The sequence below is a fragment of the Tubulanus polymorphus genome, chromosome 6, assembly GCF_964204645.1.
Source record: "Tubulanus polymorphus chromosome 6, tnTubPoly1.2, whole genome shotgun sequence".
In the NCBI taxonomy this organism is placed as follows: domain Eukaryota; kingdom Metazoa; phylum Nemertea; class Palaeonemertea; order Tubulaniformes; family Tubulanidae; genus Tubulanus; species Tubulanus polymorphus.
In genome coordinates this window covers 9,951,581-9,978,255 of record NC_134030.1, presented here as the reverse complement: position 1 = coordinate 9,978,255, position 26,675 = coordinate 9,951,581, and the positions used below count along the sequence as shown (strand labels likewise).

Genomic DNA, 26,675 nt, shown 5'->3' with positions numbered 1-26,675 from the left:
TATCCGATTGTATCCGGTTCAAACGAGGATGCAACACTGTATTGCTTTCATTTTTCATCCATCTGTAGTGTTTTGTTTGTTACATCGTCTGCGAATGGTGCTGCGGCGAATTAAGATGAAGATCCTTTCCTTGATGCGGTTCCACCGTATTAATTATAATTTATAGTCTATTCCTATACAACAGTAGATAGAATCAAGCTTTTTGGGGAGTTTTCAACGCACTTCGATGGCTCATCTTGATATTTGGTTTATACTCCGGTTAATACGTGTTGTCTAGACACATCTGCAGCCCGATCAGAATCAAGATGGCCAAATGGTGGCCGTTGTTTTCATGAAAATAAGTGAATAAACAAATACACTTATTAGAATAATAAATTTATTCTTTTTACATTTCATACATACATACATAATAAAGTTACTTAAACTTCTATACCATGATACACATATATAAACCAAACATGAAATGTCGTTAAAAAATAATCAATCAGCCTATTATTTATACCGTCATCTGACACAAAATTAAAAAAAAAAACAATATATAACCATTCGACTTTGCATGTTCAGTTATCAAGGAAAATACCTCGAAATTTGTTTTTAAGTCTCTGATTTACTTTGCTTAGTTATTGAACGGATAAAGATGGGTTGAGAAATGAGTAAAAAAGAGTAATTTGTAGAACCGTAGACGAACTAACGATCTAGCTTATACGTCCATAGTAGAACTGATAACCAGTTAAAAGGAATTTAACATTCCCGATGCCTATACCTTCACCCTGAAATTATTGCGCGTGATTAAGCTTGTGATGCTTGTGATTAGGCCATCCATTCATGAAATACATCTCAAAAATGAACAAACTAGTGCGTCATCAATTTTGGCTGTAGCGAAATCTCATTTGGTTCGCGTGTAATATGGCATATGGCAGTATTTCATCATGGTGAGGGTTCAGAAGATAAAAAGCTTGATCTCTAACGTACAGGGTCCAGTTGCTCGAGTATTAGACAGCTAAAACCGCTGTTTCGTTCACAGTAGGTGCGGTGAGTTTGTAAGGATACAAAATCGAATTCAACCCTTTCAGTGCATCTACACAGCGGTGCAGTGTATTAATCAGTGATGGACTTCACAAATACATCGCATCGCAGTGGATTGATATTAGTAATTAGTTTTTATCTCCATGATGACAGCCCATGTCAAACATATAGAAATATTAGTAACTAACAATACACCGCACCACAGTGTAGACACACTGAAGCATTATTCAACACACTGGGGAAGAATATTTTGAAAATCAAAAAATCGAAAATCAATCGATGAAATAAATGATTTCAATATCTCAGAACACCCTACTTTCTTCAACTGCTACTAGCATGGCAAATAAGCGACTGCCTCGACCTGGTCTTGCTTAATAAGAAGAATGCAATATCGCTATTGATTGAAGTCTGAGCATTGGTTGTGCAACCAGTACAAGGGATTCTGTTATAGAACTTGACAACTACTTGAAAAGAGGAGGGTCAAAATATAGACGTGAAAATAACGCTTATAAAGTAAATTGTGTATACAACATATACACAATGAACACCACTTGATGTACGCACACCGATCAAAGAATGTGAAAGATACAGAAAAAGAAAATAAAACATTTCATGAAAACCCAATACAAACGAGCCAATAACCTCTACCCCACAGATGACAGAGACGCGGGCTTTAAGTAAGAATATCATCCAGGAGTGAAGCAAGCCACAGAGAGCCCCTCACATAATCTGCACACTTATGGCTTTTCCCTACTCTTAAATGACCTAAAAGTCTGGCACCCCTGTTTTCTATCTGTTACTAAACTGCATTTTTTTTTGGATTTAGAATCAAACTGATTCTGACTGCATCGAATTGACATCATTTGTATCCCAGGGCCCAATAGCACAGTCATGAGTTTGATTGGCTATATGTATAGAACTGAGTTGGTCTCAGGCTGGTCTTAAATCTAAGCCATTACTCTGGCCCGTAAATAGGAGTCTCAAGCTTCAATTATCTGTTCGACTCAATAAGCTTTAACGTCGGGGGGTTAACGCGATGGCACAAATATTAATTGGCTAGTTTGCAATGACCTCTTTAAGGCTGGCTTATGTCGACAAGCAACGCGACGCCTACCGACTCCTACCGACGCAACTGAGAGCAACCGCGATCGCAGCCAAGCTTATGTCGACTGCGCTCCGATTCGCAGCAACGGAGGCCGACTAGCATGATATGAGATCCTCCCAGTTGCTTCCCTGCTTATGTCGGTTGCGATTACTAGCAACTGCAACGGCTCAAATGGTCACGTGATAAGCATTTTGAGAATAAATTTGAATTATTAGGAAATATACTTCTATTAGAAAAGCTATTTCTTTAAGACTTTGATCTTTCTGATTCTGTTTTGAATACAACGTGCTAGCGACATCTATAAAGATGGCCGCTCACACCATAATTCTACCAATTTCGTTTCTAGATCTTCGGTCCAGTCCTCTGCCGTGCTGAAGGTTTGGTTTACGTTTTGAACTACTTGAATTTGAAAGTTCATGATTAATTACGAATGACGCTAACTAGCGGTGATAATTTGTACTATGTATATGCGGTCTCTCATTGGCTGGAACCCCTGCGCTCAGTTCCGTCACGTCGCAGATGAGCTGATGTCGGCTGCGATCGAAAGCAACTGCCCGCCTACCGTAGGCCGGAGTAGAACATGGGCAACTAGCCGGATACGGCTTGCGACGAGTCGGTAGGCGTCGCGTTGCCGTCACAAGCCGGCTTATGTCGAACCGATTGAGGAGCAACTGGCGGCCTCTCGTAGGCCGCTAATCGGCGATAAACCCAGTTGCGTCGGTAGGCGTCGCGTTGCTTGTCGACATAAGCCAGCCTTTAGAATGAATCATTTATCAGTTAACACCGTTCCATACTAAAATGGTTATCCTGAGTGCTGATAAGGCTTGATAATGAATAAGAAAAAGAAAACAATGGCTACAGCGAACAGATAACAGTTTTACGAGTGATTTACAATATACTTTCAGTTTCATAACACACAGCAATATTCCACAACCCTGCGAAATCCTTATCTCTACACGTCTAAAACATAATTTCACGTTCACCATTGATAAAACACTATATCCGTCTTGTCCGTGTGTAATATGGAGGAAATCCTGCAATGATAACGAAAAAAAAGTCCAAAAATGTCTCCTTGAGCTGATTATAGTTTTGACGTATCGACTTTATTCTAAAAGTCATCTTCGGGAATAACGAGTTACAACAGAAATTATGAATATAGTTGAAACATCGAATAAAGTAACGGCTCTAGGAAACATTTTTGGACTTTAGTTTTTTGTTAACATTATAGAATTCTCTCGACATTATTTCATGTATTAGTTTCAAACACTTAAATCTAACCCCAAATCACTGAAATTAAGAAATGCAGTTTGCGTTTTCCTGCTATCAAAAAATGGACCAGTTTTATAAACTAGTATTAACAACTGATTAACTCAATTGAAATTCAGTTAACCTTCGGGTTTAAGTTTTACACCGTCTAAAAACTAGCACTCTCAGTACGTGTAAATACATAGCTACGTCCTTTGATAGGTTACTCAAGTAAGCATCTGCATTTAAGCATGAAGTAGGCTAAGTCGGTGAACGTTTTTCTTCTTATATTTGTTGGTCTTCTATAAGCCAAACGATTATTCCAATTGAGAAATAAGCAAGCACAAACCGAGTTATATAGTTGCAGATTCACTTATATCGTCCGTGACTGGAATTAAATTCTAATCCATCTCTAACTATGGAACAAGGTTCAAAGACTACGTCCGCAGGTTAAGCCCGGTGTATCTGCTGCCACTTCCCCCCGGACCCCATTTTTCCGATTTCTAGCCCTCGCGCTTAAATGGCGAATGACTAGCATAGAATGACTGCAGTGCCAAACAAGATAGATTTGATTCAATTCTCTGAAGTGCGTTGTAGCAATCAAGAGCACAAACAACATTTACATTTTTGTAACAATTATTTTGGTTTTTTAGAACACATTAGACTCCGTCCAGGTCCGATCCAATCAACTTGGATATAAACCAATTAACTAAGATTTGTAAACTTATGTACAAACTATATACCATTCAACTTGAATAACTCACTCAAACCACTTAATTCTACTTGAAGTAACGTTTTCCGTGTTTTCTTCTTTTCTCAACTTTTATTTCATAATTTACACAAAAAATGTATCCCCAGGTTTTAGAGAAAGTACCTACGAAATTCAACAAATAACTTCGTAGCTAACTACCGCAAACTCTCGAACGGACCGCCACAACACCAGCTCTTCGGCCAGATAGCATGACGAGTAGTCAGTCAAACCCTATCAAAACTGGCCCATTTTCAATTATCTTAGAACTGAATTTAATTACTTCTGAATCCAGATCGTAATCGCATCATCCAATAAATTATGTATCAAATTCAGGGGCGGATCCACATGGGAGCACTAAGTACCTTCGTAAGATTCGCAATCGAAGCCACATGCGTACACGCACACACATAAAGACTTCCCTCGCAGAGATTTGAAAAAAGACGCACACTTTATTTTTTTATAATTTAATCCAAGACAGTACACTACATAAAAAATTTCGCCCGTGACACCATTTCGAAATGTCCACACAAAACAAAAGAGAGTTATTATATTAGTAAGTAGCTTACTATAACCGTAAGCCTTATTTGATATTGAAGAACTTAATACATCTACATCAATGAGAAACTGGTCGCGATTTTGAAATGGTGACGCGACCACGCGAATCTCCGATTCTTCTTTTTTTTTGATTCTTCAATTATTATACCCTATGATCGACTGTTTTGAATTCCGTTCACTTCTTCTTGGTCTTCGGCTTTTTGCCCTTCACGATTTTCGGTTTCAGTTTGATGGAGCCGCGTTTTCGAGTTTTCGTCTAAAAAGAAAACAACCGATGAGGAAAAATGAAAGCGACTGCAGAAAGCATTTTCATAACATCATCCCACAGAGTTACATGAATAAAAAATTCCCAACTTTTTACCAAGTATTGATTTTTAAATTTTTCCAAATGGAAAACGGAGCCTTCGTAAAAATGAACAGATATCATCATACCACAGTCTCAACATTTTAATTGTTCCTGTGGCTGATCAAGGCGATTCTCAAAGAGAAATTGCTGAAGTTGGTTCCCCTGGGCAAATGCAATACGTGAAATGTAAATGAATTTTCCGAATATTTCCCTGATTAGAGGAAAATTTTTGAAATTTCCGAATATTTCCTAACTGGAAATATTATTACAAAATTCCCGAGTTTTTCCCAATTTCCCTGTATTGTGGGAACCATGTAACATTTTCCAACGTATCATTTACAAACATGCCTTCGTAAAGCCCAATGTACGTTGCAAAACGCCAGTTTAAAAACAAAACACGTTTTTCACATAGCACTTCGAGTTAATGTTTTACCCACGAACGATGAACCGTGTAATGGCATAACGAAAACACGTTGATAACAGTTCTTGCACTGGATAGAATCCATGGTGCAACAATACACTCAGTTATTCAAATCAATTTTTAAGAGTATGATGCCATGCGATGCGGCAATTGGATATTGATTCGGCTGTGGATGTTTTGCAAAACACAAAACATCAAACGCACACGGGTTGAAAAACGTTTTTGACAATACAAAACAGCAATGCTTGTCTCGCGAAAAATGTTTTTCCGTTTGGCGTTTCCTGCTTTCAATTCAACGCACACCGTAAAACGAAACACGTCGAAAACGTTTTTTTCCATGCCGCAAGTAATATATCACACATATCTAACGCACCTTTCTCGATAAAACTTTTTTGGCTGGTTTTTTGGGCACGGCGACTTTCTGACGGTTGTCGAGGTCTAGCACCTTGTATATGCGTACTAGCCAGTGTTCGGTTGTGTACGCCTCTTCTAAATGATGCAGTTTTATATTCTTGTTACCGATTTCGACGTTACGAGTGCGGTCGAACCCGGGCGGGGTTCGGAAGTCCAGCTGAAAATACGCACAAAATTATGCGGGTTAGTTACCGGTAAGTTTGCCAAGACAGGGTGCCCACTTTTATTCGACTTGCTTTTTCCACCGACTATTCCCTGACATGCACGTTGTTTTCCCAGACTAGATCTCAGATATCGCAGATTATCTGCTAAGCATCAAGCATCCAATTAATTAACAAAGTCAAATACGTAAGACATAGACGGAAACCGTTTTATTTTACAAGCGATCTAGCCATCTCAACATACTAATTTCCATGACTTTTCCCAGATTGCTTGATCTTAAAATAGGAATTGACCCTGTTATTCATACAATTTCCCGGAGTTGTCCCTGATTTTTATTTTACAAAATTCCCTGATTTCCAGTAGTATTTTCTCTACTAACCCTATGCTGCATGACCACATAATTTTCAACGGATTTTTTAAATTTTCATTTTGTCAACCTAATATTAGAATCAGGCTATTATTTCAACACAGACTTTTTTGCAATCCTTCAATACAATGTAGAATGTATTAAAAAACAATGTTTTAGTTCAACTGCCAGTCCTTTCTGGTCCTTATAAGACTTTTATCAGGTATGTACAGCCAAAAATGACTGAGCTAGGCCACTTGATGTGCTCTCAAATTAAGTTGGAATAGACATTAGACTTGAACAGATATCATCATTTGCATCGCGTACGTACCTGCAGTTCACCGAATCTGTAATAGCTAAGTTTATACATGAGACAGTTGAGCAATGTGGGCGAGCCGCCAGCATCGACTCGGAATTCACCCTGCGCTGTAAAATAATCCGACTCCTGAAATATTCAAATCAATCACTTGTTAGTCCCTTCGTCGGAACGATGATAACAAATATAGTAAGTGACATAAAAAGTTTCCCCTCGAGATATAATGAACCCTTTAAATCGCGGACAGTTTCCCATATGGCTGGCACAAAGAAACCCAAATTACAGGGCATTCACAAGGCGAAGGGGGTAGCCGCACTGCAATGGCAGATTCCGCGTATTGCAGGCGAGGATCCGGCAGATTCTCTAACAGATTGTCATCCACATTCAGACCATCTACATCTGAGTAGAAGAATGAAAGTATTGTATATTTGGTTGGCGATGATATACGGATTTGGGAGTCTGAAAATCCAGTTCGAAGTTCATCGAAAATGAAAAAATTTTGAAAACGGACGACCTCATGCTCGTCCCGCCATCTGGTGGGATAGCTCCTGGTTTTGCGGGTTCCCCATTGGTTAAGATGAACGTTCATCGCGCCGTCAAAAACAACTCACCCGAATGTCTTTAGGGTGTTCGCCCTCGGCAATGCGAACCATCCACAGAAATTTGTTGATGTCGTCGCCGGAATAACCGATCACGCCCCCGAATATCACCAGCACGTAGTTGACGTCGAGTTCCTTCATAATTTCGTAAGCAGCCGATTCGTTCGACGACATCGCCTTACCGACCTGCCAAAAAAAAATCAAATCGGGGTAATGATCATTCAATTCAAGAGCTCAGAAGAATTAAAAGCTATTAACTGCAGCCTTCTGATACATTTTTTTTTTAACACCCTATACCCGCTAAGCGCCACACAGGTTCGATGTTTCTTTTTCCCAATTGGGGAGAGACCAGAGAAGAACCTTCGACCAAGAAACTCTGTCGCCACCAGGGTTTGAACCCATAAACCCTGGATTGACGAGACCAGTGACTGGCGGCTTAAACCACTCAGCCACTGCGCCTCTCAAACTCCTTCCGATACATTTTCGCGTGAAGTCCTGATGATCAGTATTTGTAGGTGTCGCTTGGTAGTTCATTATCAGTAAAAACCTCCGAGGCGGAGTGCTTACACAGATCTCAGATATTCAAGAACAGTGTCGAAACATGCAATGTTATAACCGGCTTCTAGTTCAGAATGATAACATGTCTTAGAGCATACGGATTTAGCAGAAGACGCCTTGGGTCCAAATTATCCTAAGCAAATGGGTTTGAATCCCACAGTAACCGTTGTGTAGCAGACGAAAAGGTCAGGGCGGATTCAGGCAACTAGAGGAGTAAAAGGCAGGGCGGATTCGGGCAGCCAGGATCTAGTTCCACGGTTAAGATTTGAATTAAGAGTAAAAACATAGAAAATAAACTAATCTCAACACAAGAATTAACTCTTAACTCAGAACTGTGGAACCAGGTCCTGAGGAGTAATAGGTAGGGCGGATGCGGGCGCCCTGTAGGGCTATTTGGTTATGGGAAACTTACCAAGGCGATATGACTGTTATTCCACGTGTTGTTATCAACTAGCGTTGTTTTATTTCCCATTCCAGCTATTTGATATCCGTAATCCCACCAGCTCATCACTCGCGCCTTGTCATCGGTGTTCTCTCTTAGCCAATAGTATGCTTCTCGGAAATCGTCCAAAATTTTTCTTGATCTGAAAGGAAAAGCCATCCTAGTAGTAGATACATATGAATTTGGAGAATGGAATTACCTAGTTCTTATATGATATTTTTCTAACGGGGGATAAATTTTTGATGGTTTAAACTACAGATTTTTGAATAGTTTAATGAGAAAGCCGTCATCTTTTCGCTATTTCCCATATCGGTTTTGTCAATGGAGGAATGAGGGGTTTGGTTTTCTGGTCTCCTGGAAGGTTCTTAGTTAAGCCTATCGCCCCATAACCCTACATTGCAGGGGCTAGTTGCTCAAAACTTGGTTAAACATAACCGGCGGATAAAAACGATAGTGACAAATGGCCTTTGATTGTCGCTATGTCAACTATCCACTGCTTAACTCTACAAAACATAGGAGCAACTGACCCATGGATCCAGTTCCACAGTTCTGCTTCAAGATTGGACTCATCGAAAATGAATGGATTTTAACTCTAACTCACAATTGTGGAACTGGACCCGGATGTATAGTTATATCTAAAAATCCAACTTACCCATCATGTCCGTACGATGCTAGCACGATACTCGGGCTCGAGTACGCGTTGCTCGTCACCCACGTACAATGTACGACGAACAACATCAACATCATCAACATCGCTATGCATACTATCGTCTTGATATTCATACCCAGCGGCCCTTCGTCTTTCGGTTTGTCCTCTTTGATCTTTTTCGTTTTTCCAACCTGCAAAATAGAACAGTCATGACGAGAATTAATTTACAATAAATGGGTTAGGGATTGTGCATAATATCATTGCGTAGGAAGTCATGAAAAATAACCAGAAATCTTCTTTTGTAAAAAATGGATGACTCCTAAAGAGTTTTTTATCAGCATCATTCATCGGTCAGTTACCAGCAGGCCAACAGTCGGGATTGTTCGTACCTTATCGTAATACTTATCGTTTTTCTGGTCGGTCGACTCGTCGTGGTCGCGCAGCTGTTTATCTTTCGGCAAGTCGTCTTTCAGGTACAAGCTGAACGTTTTCGAGAACGCGATCGCCGCCAGGACGCACACGACCGGCGTCAACGTCAACATCAGACGCACCATCACGCCGGCGAAATAAGACGCCGTAATTGCATATAAAACAACTGCAAAACAAAATATATCGTCCGTGCATTAAATATCAACGAGTCACTGAAGTTGTGGTTTATATACCCCACTTTATACGCCCGACGGCTTATCTATAAAACTTCTAGTTACAATCTGGTTTCATTCTAAACCTAGAAATTTCCCCAGATTTTTCCACGAGATTGCACAAAATTCCCCGAGGCGAGTACAAATACGAGAAATTTCTAGGTTAGAAATGTTACAATTCATTCATTTTTCAGTGAATCACGTACTGCGTGAGAAACACGCTATCGATAACATTATTCGAATTCCCTGCGTTCTCCTGGTCTCCGGTCGGTTGCATAGTCATGACTTACACTTAAGACCCGTTCTAAGATCAACTTAGTTCTATGGCCGATCTAAAAACTTAAGACCAATCTTAAGATTTAAGACCACTTTTGGTGTTGAGTCTTGACTACGGAACCGGCCCCAGGGGCCAGTTGCACAGTCGTGACTTAAGTCCAAAAGTGGTCTTAGATCTTAAGTCATTAGATTGGCTATAGAACGAAGTTGGTCTTAGATTGATCTTAAGTCTAAGCCATGACTATTCAACTGGCCCCAGGGTTTTGGTAAGATTTGTCAAATTCCCCGAGTTTTCCCTGATTTTTTTTTTTAGATTAAACTCATTCACCGAGTTTTCCAGGTCAACTGCCGCCCTCTAAACAGTTAAGTCGGCGTTTCGACGACAATACTTACTAAACAAGCGTTCGTCATTGATCTCTTTGATGCAGAACCAAACGCCGACGGGGAACACGCAAACAAGGATATGCAAATCGAAGAAAAACGACACCCACGTCGTAGGCTGGTGTTCGGACACCGATGCGATGATCGGGATGTGAATTTTAGCGTATCCCGTATCCCACAGGGAGTAGAACCGACCGCTCCACGGAGCGACGTAACCTACAAGAAAACCGAAATTGCCTTACAGTAAGTAACCCATTCCACGTTATTTGGATTAAACAAAATATTAAATTGGAGGAAAATGTAAGGTCCCATATTGTCCTTCTCATTTTTAAATTCAGACTTGTGACATCTTAATCACAACATATTACTTTACTATACGTGGGTATTTATACTCAATGTTAGATCATTTCGAGGGCCTGGATAAACTAGGGTTATAGTTACTTCATTTTTGTCGGTGGTCTCATAATGCCAAAATCATGGCCTATGGGCATGGTAACAATAAATTTGAACCCAAGAAATTGTCCCTACATATCAAGTCATTCCTGGATTTAGGAAGTTTCGAGGAGTTTTTAAAGGGACAATTCAAATCTAGTTTCATATCTTAATTGCAGTAGACTCCTCCTAAATTGGTACTGTTTATCTCAGTAAACCGTTAAGTCCGAGGTTTCGCAAACAAATTCCTATCCTTTCTAACTCAGTGACCATCTAATTGGGCAACAAATCCTGGTCCTAACTGTACCGATTTAGCCGTAGTCTATTTACTGTACAAGTTCTAAAATTTCTAATTGGCTTTTTTCTCCAAATTGAAGGAGTTTCAAAGGAGTTTTGAGCATTTTTCTCAAATTGAAGGACCTTCAAGCTACTTTAAAAGCATTTTCCCTCTAGAAGGAGTTTTTAAGGAATCAAGGAGTTGTAGGGACCCTGTCAATCTATGTATAATGTACATCCTAACACGTAACAATACCTACCCGCATAGGTAAGACCGACGACTCCGGCGAAGACTAGACCCGCCGCGACCAACGACGCGAATATAAAAAAATTCCTGAATTCTCGTTTGCTGAGGAACGACTGCACGTACTTCAGTCCACCGTACGCTTGTAACAACGCGAACACACCTAGAAAATTATAAAAAAATCCTCAAAAAAATCAAGATTTCATGTAGAATTTGTGCCATTTCATTCTTATTTCTTTCCATACGTGTAAACCTATGAATAACTGAAACATGACTAAACCTAGACAGCATTGCTTTCCTTTGTATTCAATATTTGAGCAGTTTACTGGTCCCAGACCTTAACACAAATCTTTTCATTTTAAGGGTTACAATTTTAGCTGCAGGAGTCATTCGATTTCTCCATCATTTGAATTCAATTGAACACAATTTACACTCCTTTCATATTTTTTTCCTGGCGCTTCAATTATTTCATGAAAAGACTGGAACAATTGAAAAATCTTGATTTTCATTTTTTCCCATTCCCTTGCATTACAAAACGCTTGAAATAGTTTGGCAGCCTTCCCAGATTCCAAATCATGAGAAAATTCGTCCAAAATTGTAGACTGTTGTGCAGTAACAAAGTCTACGTGGACGTGCGCCCAGCTGAAGGGTAAAAGTAAGACTAAATAAGCTATGGATATGTTCGAAAAAAACTTATGCTACTACATAGATACATAGGTGTAATAGGGTTAATCCTTCGTGAAAATCATTATATTGCAACATGTTCAAAAGCGGCAATTACTATAGGCCTATGTATATATTGATGGACGGGCAGATGGTTCAATACTGATGTAGGCCTATGGTGAAAAGATTGTCGGTTATTAAATATCTAATACACCGTGTTGCCAGTCAGCTGTCAGTTTTGTTTTTATCGTGTGTACGTAAGTTCTGCAATAAACCAATATCGACGTATAATAATCAAGTACGATACACATGACATATATGTATGCACTCAGCTTGATGGTTTAATTGTTTCAGGGATGAGAACCAGGGATTATGAAGAAAGCGGGACTTTTGAGGAAAATTTCTGTAAAATACTGATATTGCAGTTAAACTGCACATGATGGCAGCACGAACTGATTATTTTTTCACAGTAGTGTATATTGGCAATACCAGATGGCAGCACATAATGCAAATCTTTGGGCGAAGTACCGTCGCATGCTAAAATACTCAGTTTTGTGAGCCGAAACATCATGCCAGAAACAGCTAACTTTCCACGACGGATCTGACAATTTGGAAAGCTTGTTTTTTTTTAAATTTCAATAAAAAATAAATTTCAATACACTAATGAAAATGAATCTTTTGCTCGTACCGCGTAGGTACACGACGACGGCTTCCGATTATGTTTCTCACGTAGAACCTTCTTCAGCAAACAGGAATGACTCCTCCTCAGAAATACACCGAGCAAACTGCCTGTAATCGTGGCACAGTTGGTGAAAAGTTGGTTAGAGTTGGAGTCAACGAGTGGATAGTTGACATAGGAACAATTAAAAAGTTCATTATCACTATGGTATTTATCCGCCAGTTAGCTTCAAGCAACCTTTGAGCAACTGGACCTAGGTATTTTGGGAAGACCCCTCACCGCTACGATGTAGTAGATGATAGATTCTATGTAATATCTGAGTGCTGAGGACAGCTTTTTTTTAATGATTTAAACTTAACCAAATTAATCCATTCATCAAGGCGGTCTTCATAACATAATCTTATTCTTCCTGCCGTCACAGGAATTCAAAATTCTGGGGCCAGTAGCTCAAAAGTCGGTTAAAAGATAACCGGCGGATAAAGGCCATAGTAACGATGAACTTTTTATCGTCACTATGTCGACTATCCACTAGTTAACTTAAACTTTTGAGCAATTGCCTCTCGATATCTCCTCCAAGTATTTCGGCAATTTTTCAAGTTTCCGAAATGGAAAAATGAACATACACGATCATATTACTGGGGTGTCGGTGATTTAGTGTTTACCGGTGGGTGAAGGTGATTTTCGAGAAAAATTGCTGAAGAATTGCACTTCGCTTGGCATAGGCCATGTTATACGTCAGATGATTACGAGGAAAATCGATCAAATTCCTAATTCTCCACCGACACGTATCGTTACGAAATTCCCTAGTTTTCTCCGATTTCCAGGTACCGCGCGAACCGCGAATCGGGTAACTATTCGAGAAGATTGTAAAGAAATATTTACCGGCTGCCGCCATGTGTTCGCTGGTTCTTAATGGTTGAAATCCGACGAATGGTATCTGCATTGACATTACTAATCCGAGTATATAAAATGTAGTATACGCTGTAACGGGGAAAAAGAAACAAGAAAACGCCGTTAATTTCTTCACATGGACAGTGCACACGCCGAAGATTACCCAAAAGTTGGTCAAGAAATTTTATCATATAAAATTCGAATCGTGGGATTTCTTCTATCATCTACAGCATACATGGAATGGAGTGTTTATTCGACTTCTACTACGACCGTTGATGATACAACATTAACCTCTTCGCTACCATAGGTAATGTAACGCCCCTCACCAGAGCATTTTCCCATATTTTGACATATTTTCGATTCAGTTCAGTATTTGAGGCACTGATTCGCCATCTATGAGTAAATTGTGTAACTAAATTGAAGCAGACGATCATTTAGTACGTCTATACACCAGCGGCGTAGTGACTCACCACACCAGCAATTGTAGTAAATGAATATATTTGCGACGTAAATATACGTCGCGCATGGTGAGAGAAGGTCGTTATTTGCGACGTAAATATATGTCACGCATGGTAGCGAAGAGGTTAAGGGACAGGGCCGACTGATGATTTTCATCGAAACGAACCTATATAAATTCTTTTCGAGAATCTCTGCATTAACAGTAGTACGAACACGTGAAGTGGAATTAGATTGATGATGAATACGTAACCGCCCCAGGCTGACACCTGAAAAACACAAGAACACAAGATTAAACCCTATTCTACCCGGCGAAAATTGGAAACATTTTGAAAATTCCACCGCAGTGCGGTGTACGGTGGAAGACGGACCGCTACACTGCGTCTACCCTTCTGCGCAGTATATCGACAGTTATTTAAATATTCAAAAATGTTTGATAGGTGATGCCGCCTTTATAAGGAGATTTTGAGAAATCTTATCGTTATCAAATCTTAGAATTGATAAACCATTATAGGGATACATGCCACAAAATGGTTTATTCATTTTTTATCTTTTAAATCCAGGCTTGTCTGTAGTGTGTAAAGCCTGTGGCATGTTCTAGGTGAATTTTACTCCACAAAATACAAACTGAATCATGTGATCATTAGATTGGTGGATTTATTTGACTAATGTTCATTCAATTTTGTCTAGGATTGATTTTTTTTGGATATATCTCTATCTTTATCTTTTGAACACATAGCTCAATTTGGTATTGATACGACCAGTGAAAATGTGCAGTCTGAATATAAAATCGTTTTTAGATCCATTTTACACTGTATTGAAAGATTGCGCCTGAAAGTCCTCTTATTTGAATCAGAGAAAAGAGACTCGATTCCATGAACTAAATCAATTTTAACAATATGGAAACGAAAATCGTTAAAAGTTGAAAAATCTTTTCTCCTTTTAACATAGGAAAAAGAAGACATTTTAGCAATCATTCAACAGAGTTGTGTTGTTCAAAATGGATATAAAAACGATGGTTTATCAGAGCGCACAGTTTCATCGGTCGTACTAAGACCAAATTGAGGCGTGCGTTCTAAAGACTAAGAGAAATATCCAAAACGAAATCCACGCCAGACAAAAATAACTAGACTTTAAATGCATCAACTTTGGCCGAAGGGATTCGTCGTCTGGTACGTCACAAGCTTTACATCACCGCCCGCGCAGTATGCTTACCATATAAAAGTACGACAGTGAACAAAGAGCCGCCCAATAGATCGAGCCGGTCTTCACGGATTTTATCTGAAAAAGATTTTTTTTTTTTGAAAAATAAACTTTCAACTACGACAAATATATATAACGATAGGCACAGAGAGACGGATGAGAATTTCTTGTCGATATTGACGGCTCAGGGTACTATTATTATTATTACTATTATTATTAGCATCGTTAATACGAACCCATAAATAATACGTGAACATAAGCGCAAATATAGCAATTCCTTCATTGTCGTAACTACCAGCAACGGAACGACTGATGTAGCCAGGCACTGTAAACAAAAAATCAAACATCACATCATATACCGTATATAGATATGTACCGTTACTTTTATCAAGATACCTACAGATCGGTCATTACCGGATGATATAAGAAGTTTTAAAAGAGAAAGTTTAAAATTTGAGGACGTCCACACGCATTGCGTTCGTATCCCAAAATTACGTCAGTAGACTCCTCCAGAAAACTGTTTATCTTGGTACACCGTTAATTTGGTGGTGTTGAATCGGTATACTGTTTATCTTGGTACACCGTTAATTTGGCGGTTTTTGTAAGCAGACCTTAATTATCCTATACACTGCCTAAACCCGGTTTCTAATTCGGTAACCGGCTAATCGGCTAAAAAAAATCCTGGTCCCAATTGCACCCATCTGATTAACGCGTAGTCGACTGTACAACTACGAACTAGACAAAAATTGCCTAATTGCCTATTTCTCAATATTGAGGAAGTTTTGGCTATTTTGCTTAAAAGAAAGGAGTTCCGAGCACTTTTAAAAGCATTTTCGAGTTAGGAGTTTTTATGGAATCAAGGAGTTGTAGGGACTCTGTCTAGGGTAAATCGTGCCGTCATGGCTTCAGTTCATTTTCACAACTTTTTAGCTCTATAGCTTATCCTAAAACTGAAAACCAGCCTGAAGATTCAAGACCGAATTAGAGCCTAGGCCACGGCTGCCCAACAGCCAACCCAGGCATCACACAGCAACCCGTAACCACTCTTCTTTATCAACATTAACTACCACATTAGAGATTTTAGACATGTGCTTTCAATACATTTTCAATTTAAACATCAGGACCTAGTTCGACAGTCGTGAGTTAGAGTTAACCCTGAGTTAAAGTTAGTTCATTTTCAATGAGTTTACCCAGAGTCAAATCTTAACTCAGAACTGTGGAACTGGGCCCAGGGGCCTTGAGGTCTTGAACACGGGTGAAGCCTCGGCGATGAAAACTATAAGAACGCTGGAAGCGTATCAGGGGTCCAGGCAGCAGATCGTTATCGGAAACGTATAAACAGCATTTTCGTGAGCCGGGAGAAATCACTGGACATACCTATAGCTATGAAACACGCAGCAAACAATCCAGCCCCTGAGCTCCATAGTTCCTTCGTCAATAAATACGTAGCCAACGCAGTCAGGCCACTGAAATAGAAATGAATAACAATAAATCATCAACAATCCAACTATGAAATTTGTTCAAAAATATCAATTAGGTGCACACTGTATAGGACATAGCTAGATTTAAATAACAGAGAGTTCTTCTGTCTTAAAAGGAATCTGTTTCATAGACAATCAAGAAGCAAAAATCAAACCAGCCTTTATACGACAGTAAAGCCCCTTTTATTCGGATCATTCGGAACCAATTTACTGGTAACTAATCTGGTTTATGGGTTCTCTGTAATAAGTATGATGTGTTACATGTCAGGCTCGAAACAGACCTCAGTCATTCCTGGATATAAGGAGCTTTAATGTGAGGAAAATTCATATTTCAAGGAAGTGCGTATGCTGCAACAATTCTATACCCCAATACGGGTTATAGGCCTAACGTTCGTTACCGGAAGTAGGTATCAGTTTTCGCGTCGGCCAACTACATTTCAATGAAAATCCGTCGGTTCAAGTTTCCAGTAAGCATTTTCTCACAAAAATTGGGAAATCTTGGAAAAGGTGAGTGCGTGTATAGTTTTTGAGAAAATGCTTACTGGAAACTTGAACCAACGGATTTTCATTGAAATGTAGTTGGTTGACGCGAAAACTGATACCTACTTCCGGTAACGAACGTTAGGCCTATAACCTGTATTACAGTAGACTCAAAAAAAATTTAAGAAAAAAATTGAATGGCTGACGTGGTGCACCAATTCACTACCTGTTAAGTACCACACGCGCGATAAGTATCAGGGAGACGAACACGATAAATGGTTTGTGTTTTTTAAATTCACATGCAGGCAAATAATGACTAGGGTAATTGAAAATGTTGCGGGTGCATCGCCGCTGTTGACTGCGTAATTAGAAAATTTCATTGATTGTTGCGCAATAGATTTTCCATTTAAACGACGACGACGCCGAATGAATGTCGGTAAAAATTCTCTTAACTACCACGGCTACTACGTAGCCGGACCGTTTAATTTTCTACTCTCGACGCACTAAAATCTTCGCCTTCGATAATTACCGCTCCCGACATCCGCTTGTTATTCAATTACGCGAGGCGGCGGCACCCCTCATTTCGTTAAAGACCGCGAAGAATTCGTCGAATTTAAATTGCTTCCGCCACCGACATTAATGACGCGGCTTCTTTATCGATAAAAGTAACGAAATCGAAAAATCCGGAGCCGAGTTCTGGCGGGCTTGTTCTCGACTTGTATCTCCTAACAACGTCGGCTGTACTATAGCGCCACCTATAGTTTGAGGTCAAAGGTCAAACTTTTGACCAATGATTGACCAAATCTATACACTGCGTATATATATATATATATATATATATATATATATATATATATATATATATATATATATATATATATATATATATATATATATATATATATATATTGGCTTATTAATCGTTCCTTATTCAGGAACATATATATGAAGTTGTGGCGTCTGATGGGTTAACCTCGAGCCGCAATCGCGGAAACAGTTTTGGCCCACCCCCGGACAGATTTGGGCCCCGCAAAAAAAACGTTAGACTAGGCCCGAGCCGAATTTTAGCACGGGAAATGTGTGTGTGTGTGTGTGTGTGTGTGTGTATGTGTGCGCGCGTGTGCGTGTATGAATTGCAACTGGATCCGGAAGTGATACAGATTCAGATGCATTTTTAGTATCGAGTGAGTGGTGTACGCATGAACGCGCTCTCTCTCATTAGACACGTGCCAATTTTGACTCGAGCCTGATCCGTGCCAATTTTGTCACTGGCAATATCACCTACGTGTGATCGCGGCTATAACGTTTCAACTCGTACTGCGCGAAAAATGTCATTTTTCCTAAATTCAATCTGCGAAATGTTTCGCGCGATAGATCACGATGCAGGTCTTAATTAATTCTTACCCCCAACTAGCTTCGTAATTAATATATCATTACACAACAATGGCAGCTGGTGATAGCTTTCCGGTTTAAAATTCTGACAGTTATACAGTAGAGAGACTCCGCTCGACTCAAAATCACATCGTCTAAAAGCAGCCCGTGTAACCGCGTACGCCGGGGCTAGTCAGACAGGGTTTCGTTCCGTGGCAGTCTCGATGCCAGTGTCAGGTTTGAATCCTCCCCGAGGCAGAATGCCCTATAGTAGCGGCACACTACAGCCGCGATCACACGGAGACGATTTTGGCCCGGGCCAAATTAACACAGATCAGGCTCTAGCCAAATTTGGCCCGTGGCTTATTAGATATAATAAGAGAACGCGCTCACACGTAAACCACTCACTTGATACTAAACAATGCTCAAACGTGAGTAATTTCGCGAACCAGTTCCAACCAGTAGCAGCTACTATAAGCACTTAGGAGTCATCTATCAGACCGCGCACCCATTTACTCCTGGGTGGAGAGAGGCAATGAGGTTAAGTGTCTTGCCCGAGGACACTATGGTAATGTACGAGGTTCGAACCCACGACCTGGTTTCCCAGATCCTTCCCAGATCCAAACGTTTAAACCACTCGGCATCACCGCACCACAAATCTTCATTTGCCTCGAGTTCTCACAGGTGACGGGCTGCTTTTCAACGGACTCGAACTTGGCTGTAATTTTTAAAATAATGATAAACAGGAACTGAATGCTTCGACCGGGAGTGTTTGTCTCACACAAATAACCTTGTTGACAGTTAACTCCAGATTGATGAGCAAACTCTCAAGTGTATTTACTACCGTGTGTGGAACCTCATGTTATAATGAACTTCAGAAGGCCAGAAAATATGTTCCATCTAAACTGATACGTGTACAGCAGTTCATCGTATCAGTTGGGAGGACGAGAAAGTTATCAGATTTCCAAGTTCCAGTGGAACCACATTACAATGAATATAGCTGCAAAGCAGCAATAGATAACGGGTTTTCTGCCTTCCACATGTGACCCAATGGGATCGAAATCGAAAAATTCATCGCCGGGATTTGAACCAGATATTATAGACGGAGAAATGATTTGATTATTATTGGAGCAATCCTCTTTTCAACATACCGATGACAACACATCTCACGATAACTTAGTTCATATTTTGACCACAGCGTGGCAGCACGGATCTCAATATGAGCAATGTTTGTTGTCGTGCGATCCACAATTGAAGATGGCAGCACTGGCGGGAGCTTATCGGACTCAGGCTATGAAGTTATACAGTGGAACCACATTACAGTTCAATAAACTTCAGGCGCCAGTTGCCCTGTCATGCTACTAAGCAACAACTTAGTTCTAAAGCCAATCTAATAACTTCAGACTAGTCTTAAGATTTAAGAATTATGGAAATTCATCTATCAGGGAAATTAATGTACTAAATTCGAAATCACGAGCGACATCATCACCCAACGTCACTGGAAATTTCGTCCTGCACCTAGGTGGCGACACATACTGAAAGAGTGACAGAAGGAAATCTCCAGTGATGTTCATTCTATAGCCGCTATCGTACAGAGATGATTTGGCCCGGGCCAAATCGGCACGGATCAGGCCCGAATCAAATTTGGCCCGCACCTGATTAGAGAGCGCGTTCTTGTACTTCATCCACTCCGAAAGTAAATAAACAATGCTGAGACAAAGCGAAGTGAATCACTTCTAGAATAAGTTGGCACCCGTGTGAATAGTTGTTCCGGAAGCGACGTACGCCCCCCCTTATTTTCACTGAGATATAGGTTTTGAAGAAGACAACAGGTGCAGATTTTGTTTTCTGATGCCTGGAAATTGCATACGGCATCCTACATTTCAAAATTTTCTGGGGTAGGACCACTTGACCCCCTCGGGGATTCGCACCGGCGGTGCTCACGCCCGATGCCTCCCGCCCCCCATTCCAAACTCCTGGATCCGCCCCTGCTATCGCCCGAATGCAGCTTTCTAGTATAGTATACTATAGGCCATACATAGTATACTTTCATTTCCATCGTGATCATACGATATAGAGACAATAATGGAAAGAAAACAGCGGGAATATCTAGCCTCGGGTGACACGTGTTTATCTTCACATCGAAAATAGCTTTATATTTAGGAAGAAAGAGAACAAATCCTAGCCACAGGTTTTGCGCGTGTTAAATTATCACAGTTTCGTTCAGCAGCTGATAACAACGCTGTCGCATTAGTATGTTATGAAACACTGCCACGTCACGATCGCACAGCACTCAAAAAACTCTTGCTCGAGATTTTCACACAAGTGTTTGTCACGTAGGTGAAATATGGAGAATATTGTATCGTGGACCGTTTTATATTCATGAAACCCTTTCGCAGCTCGCGCAGCTGGCATTTATGAGGCTAAAAACAAATTTAGAAACGTGACAACAACGAACTTGAAAAATTATGACGCCTTGAAAAATAACACGTGATATATATTACTTAATATCGTCAGTAATTAGTAATATGATATGAATAATCATAGAATCAATAGTTAGCCCAGATATATATTGACGGAGTACCGTGCATCCTCTCAATAATAGATCGCCCAAAAAAGAAAAACAACATGAAAAATCTACGAATAGAAAATCAAGTCATGAAAAAGTCATGAAATATATTCGACACATTGCAGATGACGTAATGCACAGCCTTTCAAAAATAGTTTTCGAGATTTATCAAAAATAAGAATAAGAGTCATGAAATATATTTGATTACAAAATGAAAGCCAAAACTCACGTTTGTAATTCTCATTTTGAAACGCCAGTATTGATGACTTAGTGCACATCGACTCGCACAGAACCCCTAGGCATGCTAGGTATCGATGTATACAAACATTATTGTAACGGTTTTCACGGCGTAAAAAAATACTGAAATTTTTTACACAGATTTTCTCAAAACCGTGCTCATCTTGCATTATTTCACTCTCAGTTAGAACTGATGATAACATGCGGCTTGATAACCTGATTGTCACTATTTTTTGCGACAGTTAGCGCGCCTTCTAAGCACGGTGTTGGTATCGCTCTGGCGCCGTTCAGACATAGTACAAAGTCTTGGTGATCCACTTTGAAAGATTGGAGATAAAAAATGACTTTCAAGTTAGTGATTCATTTATGAGCTACTGGTCCTGAACACTGAGTTGAAGTCCAGACGGTAAAAAATTTGAAGAATGGTGATAATGTACCGATGTTACGTCTGTAGGGGGTTGAGGCAATCCATGCATGCCTGTAGGTATCAAATCAGAGGTAGGGACAGGATGCACAAAGCCGCCAGCAAAACTAAGTACCTAAAACGCTTGGTGAATAAATGTTCAATACCTCGGCGTTTGAACACGACAGCTGAATCGGAACAATTTCTGATCGATACAACCGAGCCACTTATAACAATTCACCACGATTTATCATACACAAAATCGCTACCTACTTATTGTATCATCTTTAACCCTTTATGCATCGCAACTGAACGTCTAAAACACCCTCCCCCACAAGACATTTTTCTTATAAATCAGCCGCAGCCCACCCCCCTGGTGGGGGTTCTCTGACAAGCTATAGCTCCCTCCCTTCGACAAGAGCAAAGGCGTCTAAGAAGAAGTCGCAGACATGAAGAATGTAAAATGGAGAACTTTTTCTTCAGTTTCCCTATCATGAAATTGCTGCTGCGAATATACAGTTTCAATTTTCGCAGATACAGACAGAACTTGAAGAGAAACGTTTACGTTTGCTCAGTCAGGAGTAGGCCGCTAGCTGCCGATCTGTTCGAACTGGCGCGAGGAACTTTTTCGCGCCGACATAAACCGCTCGAAAGTCAGCGGGCGTGCGGATATCAGCGTAGCAAATGTCGCAACACCGCGACTATGGCGATTACAGAGTTAACCCATTAGCACTCAGGAATTGCACTATGTAGTGTCAATTACCCCTTAGAAAATTCAAGGTAAAATCTAAGTTCATCACGAAACCAAATAGCTCTGTAATCGCCATAGTCGCGGTGATGAACTTAGATTTTACCTTGAATTTTCTAAGGAGTAATTGACACTACATAGTGCAATTCCTGAGTGCTAATGGGTTAACTCTGTAATCGCCATAGTCGTGGTGATGAACTTAGATTTTTACCTTGAATTTTCTAAGGAGTAATTGACACTACAGTGCAATTCCTGAGTGCTAATGGGATAGTTCATTTGCTGTTTATTTCCATGCATTACAAGTTAGTGTTATTTTGTAGTAAACAGTCAAGGCTTTCATATGATGTAATATTTGATGAGGTGGGCCACCAAATTCGTGTCCTTTTGGCCCCCAAAATTCATCCAAACTTAATTACATTTGAAGTGATGTGTCATGTTCAAACTCGAAATACTCGAGAAATTGAAATAGGAGGATGTTCATTTCTGTTTGGTATTTGAGGACTTAGGTGTATAGTTAATCATAAGCTATTAGGTTCGAATCCCACTATAACCGTTTTCGTGCAGCATACGAAAAAAATGCCGGGCGGATTCGGGCGGCTTGAGTGCTAATGGGTTAGGCTTTACGATTACGTGTCTCAAGTTTGTCTACTGCTATTCTTTACTTTGGCGTAAAATGAATATAACCATCATTCAATCATTTTTCAATTTTTTTATCAACGCAATTAATTTCTTTGTTTTGTTCTATTGCGGGGTGTATGGTTCCCTCCTTGGATCCACAGCCGATGATGGCTTTCCATACATCCGTGTAATGATGTAGTATAAGTGTGTATGAAAAATTTAGATACATAATGTCCATATATGACAAAATGAAATTATTATTATCATGAACCAGGAAACAGTAAGTTTCGTGAGCGGCCTAACCAGCCGAGCGTTTCAAGCATTCAGCATTCATGACAATTCCACACGCTAGGGGTAGTAACATCAATGATGCGTCACCCCAGGGAGAGATGACCGATTACATAGTCAAGAGATACGTAATAAAACTGACATTGCCGAACGCACACGCACTGACGTAGATATTGGCACTCAAAATACTCTAATAATTATCTCCATTATCGTCACTTCATCAGGCTAGGCCTATTGACAGTCCCAGAAGATAGCGAACCTGGCATCAAAATGTACAACCTAGACATCTAACCAAGTCGCTTAATCCGGATTATTTCCGAACCGAGGAAATTAGTCTGCTTTTTTCAGAAATCCGGACTTAAATCTTATCTCACACATATTCACGTATAGGCTAGGCGTGTGATATCCTGATTAGATTGAAATCCGGATCAAACTAATCTCGATTAAGCGGGTTTGACAGACAGTACCATCCATTGAAGTGAAAGACAAGCCACAGGCGACAACGGTTCTTGCGATCAGGCTTGACTCTGGAACTCCAAAATTCCCATGCGTTAGTTCCCATCGCATTTTGGATAAGTTGCATCTAGGGCCAATAGCTTAATTTGCCAAGCTTAATTTTTACATTTCGAACCAGTTCCTCAGTTAGGTGATCATCTACAAGGCCTTGTCGCAAAAGAGTTTTTAGTGCCTAGTTCTGCTGCCAAGTGGCACACAGCACCCATTCTTTGCACCGCGCAATAAGACCCCGATGCAAACTCTGAACCCAAGTTTCATCAAGATCAACCCACTGTAATAATTTACACAGCTACCTAAGTAGAGCTGAAAGACAGACACACAGACCGACAATATGGGATAAGGGTCTCACGGAAACCAAAGAACCAATTCAACTGATCCCTTTAACAGTACGGTATACGTAAGTGAAAGATTCAAGATCATACTAGAATGGTTTTCCATCATGGTTATTTATAATACAATTTACACATACCTGAAGATGGGGGCGAGGAACACGCATATATCACGGATATGAACTTGTATGTTGAGAATGTTTAAAATCCAATGAATGGAACCAGACGTTAACATCAAACCCGGGTAGACCTGGAAACAGAGACGAGATCGACGATCAATATCAACTGATTACTTCGACACTACGTATTACCGCCAGATGGGCATCTAAAGCTATTCTACTTCATAACTTCCGAACATAGTTAATAAAAGGGCTAGGAGTAATTTAAGTTGTATCAGGCTCGATCGAGCCTTGTTGACCAATTGTGGCTCAGTGGCGATCACCGATCAAATCTTTTTAGAATAACCAGACAAGGATTCAGGGTCAGCCATGGGCTCATTGTGTGTAATGCGGCTGCAGTTTCATGACAGTGGGAGATCGGAAATAGTATTTCTAGCTATTTTCATCAAGGAAACATCATAACAAATTAGACCCAATCAAAAGTAAATGGTTTTCTCGTATTCGAATTGCTTTAATCTTTCAACCCGGGGACCCCACCCTGCCACACCATGATTCAACCCCGCTTGCAGCGAAAGGATTAAACATTACAACGAAAGGGATAATATACTTACAGTTCCGCCAACGATACGACCCAGGGGATACCACGCTCTTTCGTCGAACCAATTGAGGAAATTATAGAAACCTTTTTCGACCATGAAATGCGTAGCGCGGTAGTTAAACCTGTCGAATAGAGAAATCCGTGGAGAATTCGATCTAGACTGAATATAAAGTATTAATATGGCTAACAAAGACAAGTAGCTCAAAAGTTTACCAGTCGATAGTAGACATAGTGATGATTTAAGTTAATTTTTACTATGGTGCATCATGTACCATAGTCACAATGAACTTAAATCATCACTAAATTATTATTATTATTATTATTATTATTATTATTATTATTACCAGCAGACACATGTAACATGTATCTGCCGATAGTAATTCATGAAATTGTGAAATCATCAAAATACCATCGGAATACAAGAATATAAAACAATTTGTGGTAATATCTTGGACAAACTTCTGAGCATCTGGTCCAACATGTTTAATCTGCCTAATTTTTGGACCACTGATTGGTCAAAAAACAGGTAGGCCTATTAAGTATGTAATGACATCCGAACTCAGTTCAGTCGTTATCGCTATTATCTTATGTCTTTGGTGTAGTTTTCATCAGGATTAAAGAAAGGTTCAAGAGAGGTTTAATGATCGTGACCACTGTTCTTGAAAGCCTAAACGAGTAGCATTTGGCATTTCTCTTCTTTGGCTATCTTATTGCCGACCACAAATACATAAATTATCAATAACACCAGGAGCTGTATTCTAGACCCAAGCCCGGTATTGGTTCAAGCATTGACGGACATTGACAGCTTCAAGCCAGTGTTTGTTGATGGGCATGGAATGGCGCAAAACATAAACTGGAAATAAATTCAAAACATCACAGAAATATGTTGCGTTGAAATTGTTTATAGGCTGTTAAGAATCAGTATATCTAGTGCCATTCTCACAAGATTATCAACCACAAAATCCAAACCATCAACAAACACCCGTGACATAACTCGGGAAAAGCCAAGAGAAAGAAGGAGGGACAGAGATGAGAGAAATTTAATTTGGACTTGGCAGCATATTCTTCATTCAGTGACTTCTGCGAAAGTGCCTGCCTGCTGCACTGACTGTGGCTAGTTATGGTATCAACCCCACGTTGATGATAGGCTCTCATAGCGAATTACCCGCAGAAAACATGTTCGTTGTGCTTCCCCCTGGTGGCGTGGAAATGAATTAGCAGGAACCGACGCGACGATGATTTGGCGTTTAAAATCGCTTACCAAGGATCGAACTCATGGATAATGCTCTCGAATCTGATAACGGCGAATAGCCTAGAACAAAATCCACCCAACCACGCCAGGCACAAGATAAAAAACGTCAACAGACTCGTCCAACCACCGGGATTAGCCAGGGCGCCCCGTATATCGTGTTTCCCGGTGTCCGCCATCTTTAAACTGCAAAAGGTTGAAAGCCTGTTTTGGTCGATGGCTAGTGACGTCATCAAGATCGCCTTTTTGTTACTCCCACAGCTAAACAACTCACTTTTAACGGTTAACCGCTGAATTTGAATTTTCTGTCAAGTGTATTCTTGCTGGCTGTTGATTAAAAGATTGTGAATCATGTTTTCCGAACGTGTTAAGCTTGTCTCCGGACCAGTTGGTGGGAATATTGGTTTGAAAAAAGAGGTAGATTGCAAGATTATAAAAAACTCACTGGGTAACACTGGTGAACGCCGCGAGGATCGTACACGGTGGTGCAGGCGAGGCGTCGCGACCGCGCGGCGGCAGGGCTTTTTAATTTTGGCTTTTGCCAGTTTTGGAGTCTTGTTATTGCCACCACGGCCACGTTACCACCACACTC

General features: G+C 40.2%; 1 protein-coding gene across 1 annotated transcript; it reads right to left on the bottom strand.

Annotated features, from left to right (window-relative positions):
• Nucleotides 1–403: 403 nt before the first annotated feature.
• Nucleotides 404–26,262, bottom strand: LOC141907914 (dolichyl-diphosphooligosaccharide--protein glycosyltransferase subunit STT3B-like). The gene is made up of 17 exons (XM_074797675.1): nt 26,096–26,262; nt 24,848–24,956; nt 24,258–24,367; nt 16,455–16,543; nt 15,314–15,402; nt 15,090–15,155; nt 14,044–14,143; nt 13,410–13,508; nt 11,202–11,348; nt 10,246–10,449; nt 9,325–9,530; nt 8,939–9,126; nt 8,257–8,428; nt 7,299–7,472; nt 6,703–6,816; nt 5,823–6,020; nt 404–4,938 (listed from the first exon to the last, which is right to left on the bottom strand). The coding sequence occupies exons 1-17, from the start codon at nt 26,260–26,262 to the stop codon at nt 4,858–4,860; spliced, it is 2,313 nt and encodes a 770-aa protein (XP_074653776.1). The 3' UTR covers nt 404–4,857.
• Nucleotides 26,263–26,675: the final 413 nt, after the last annotated feature.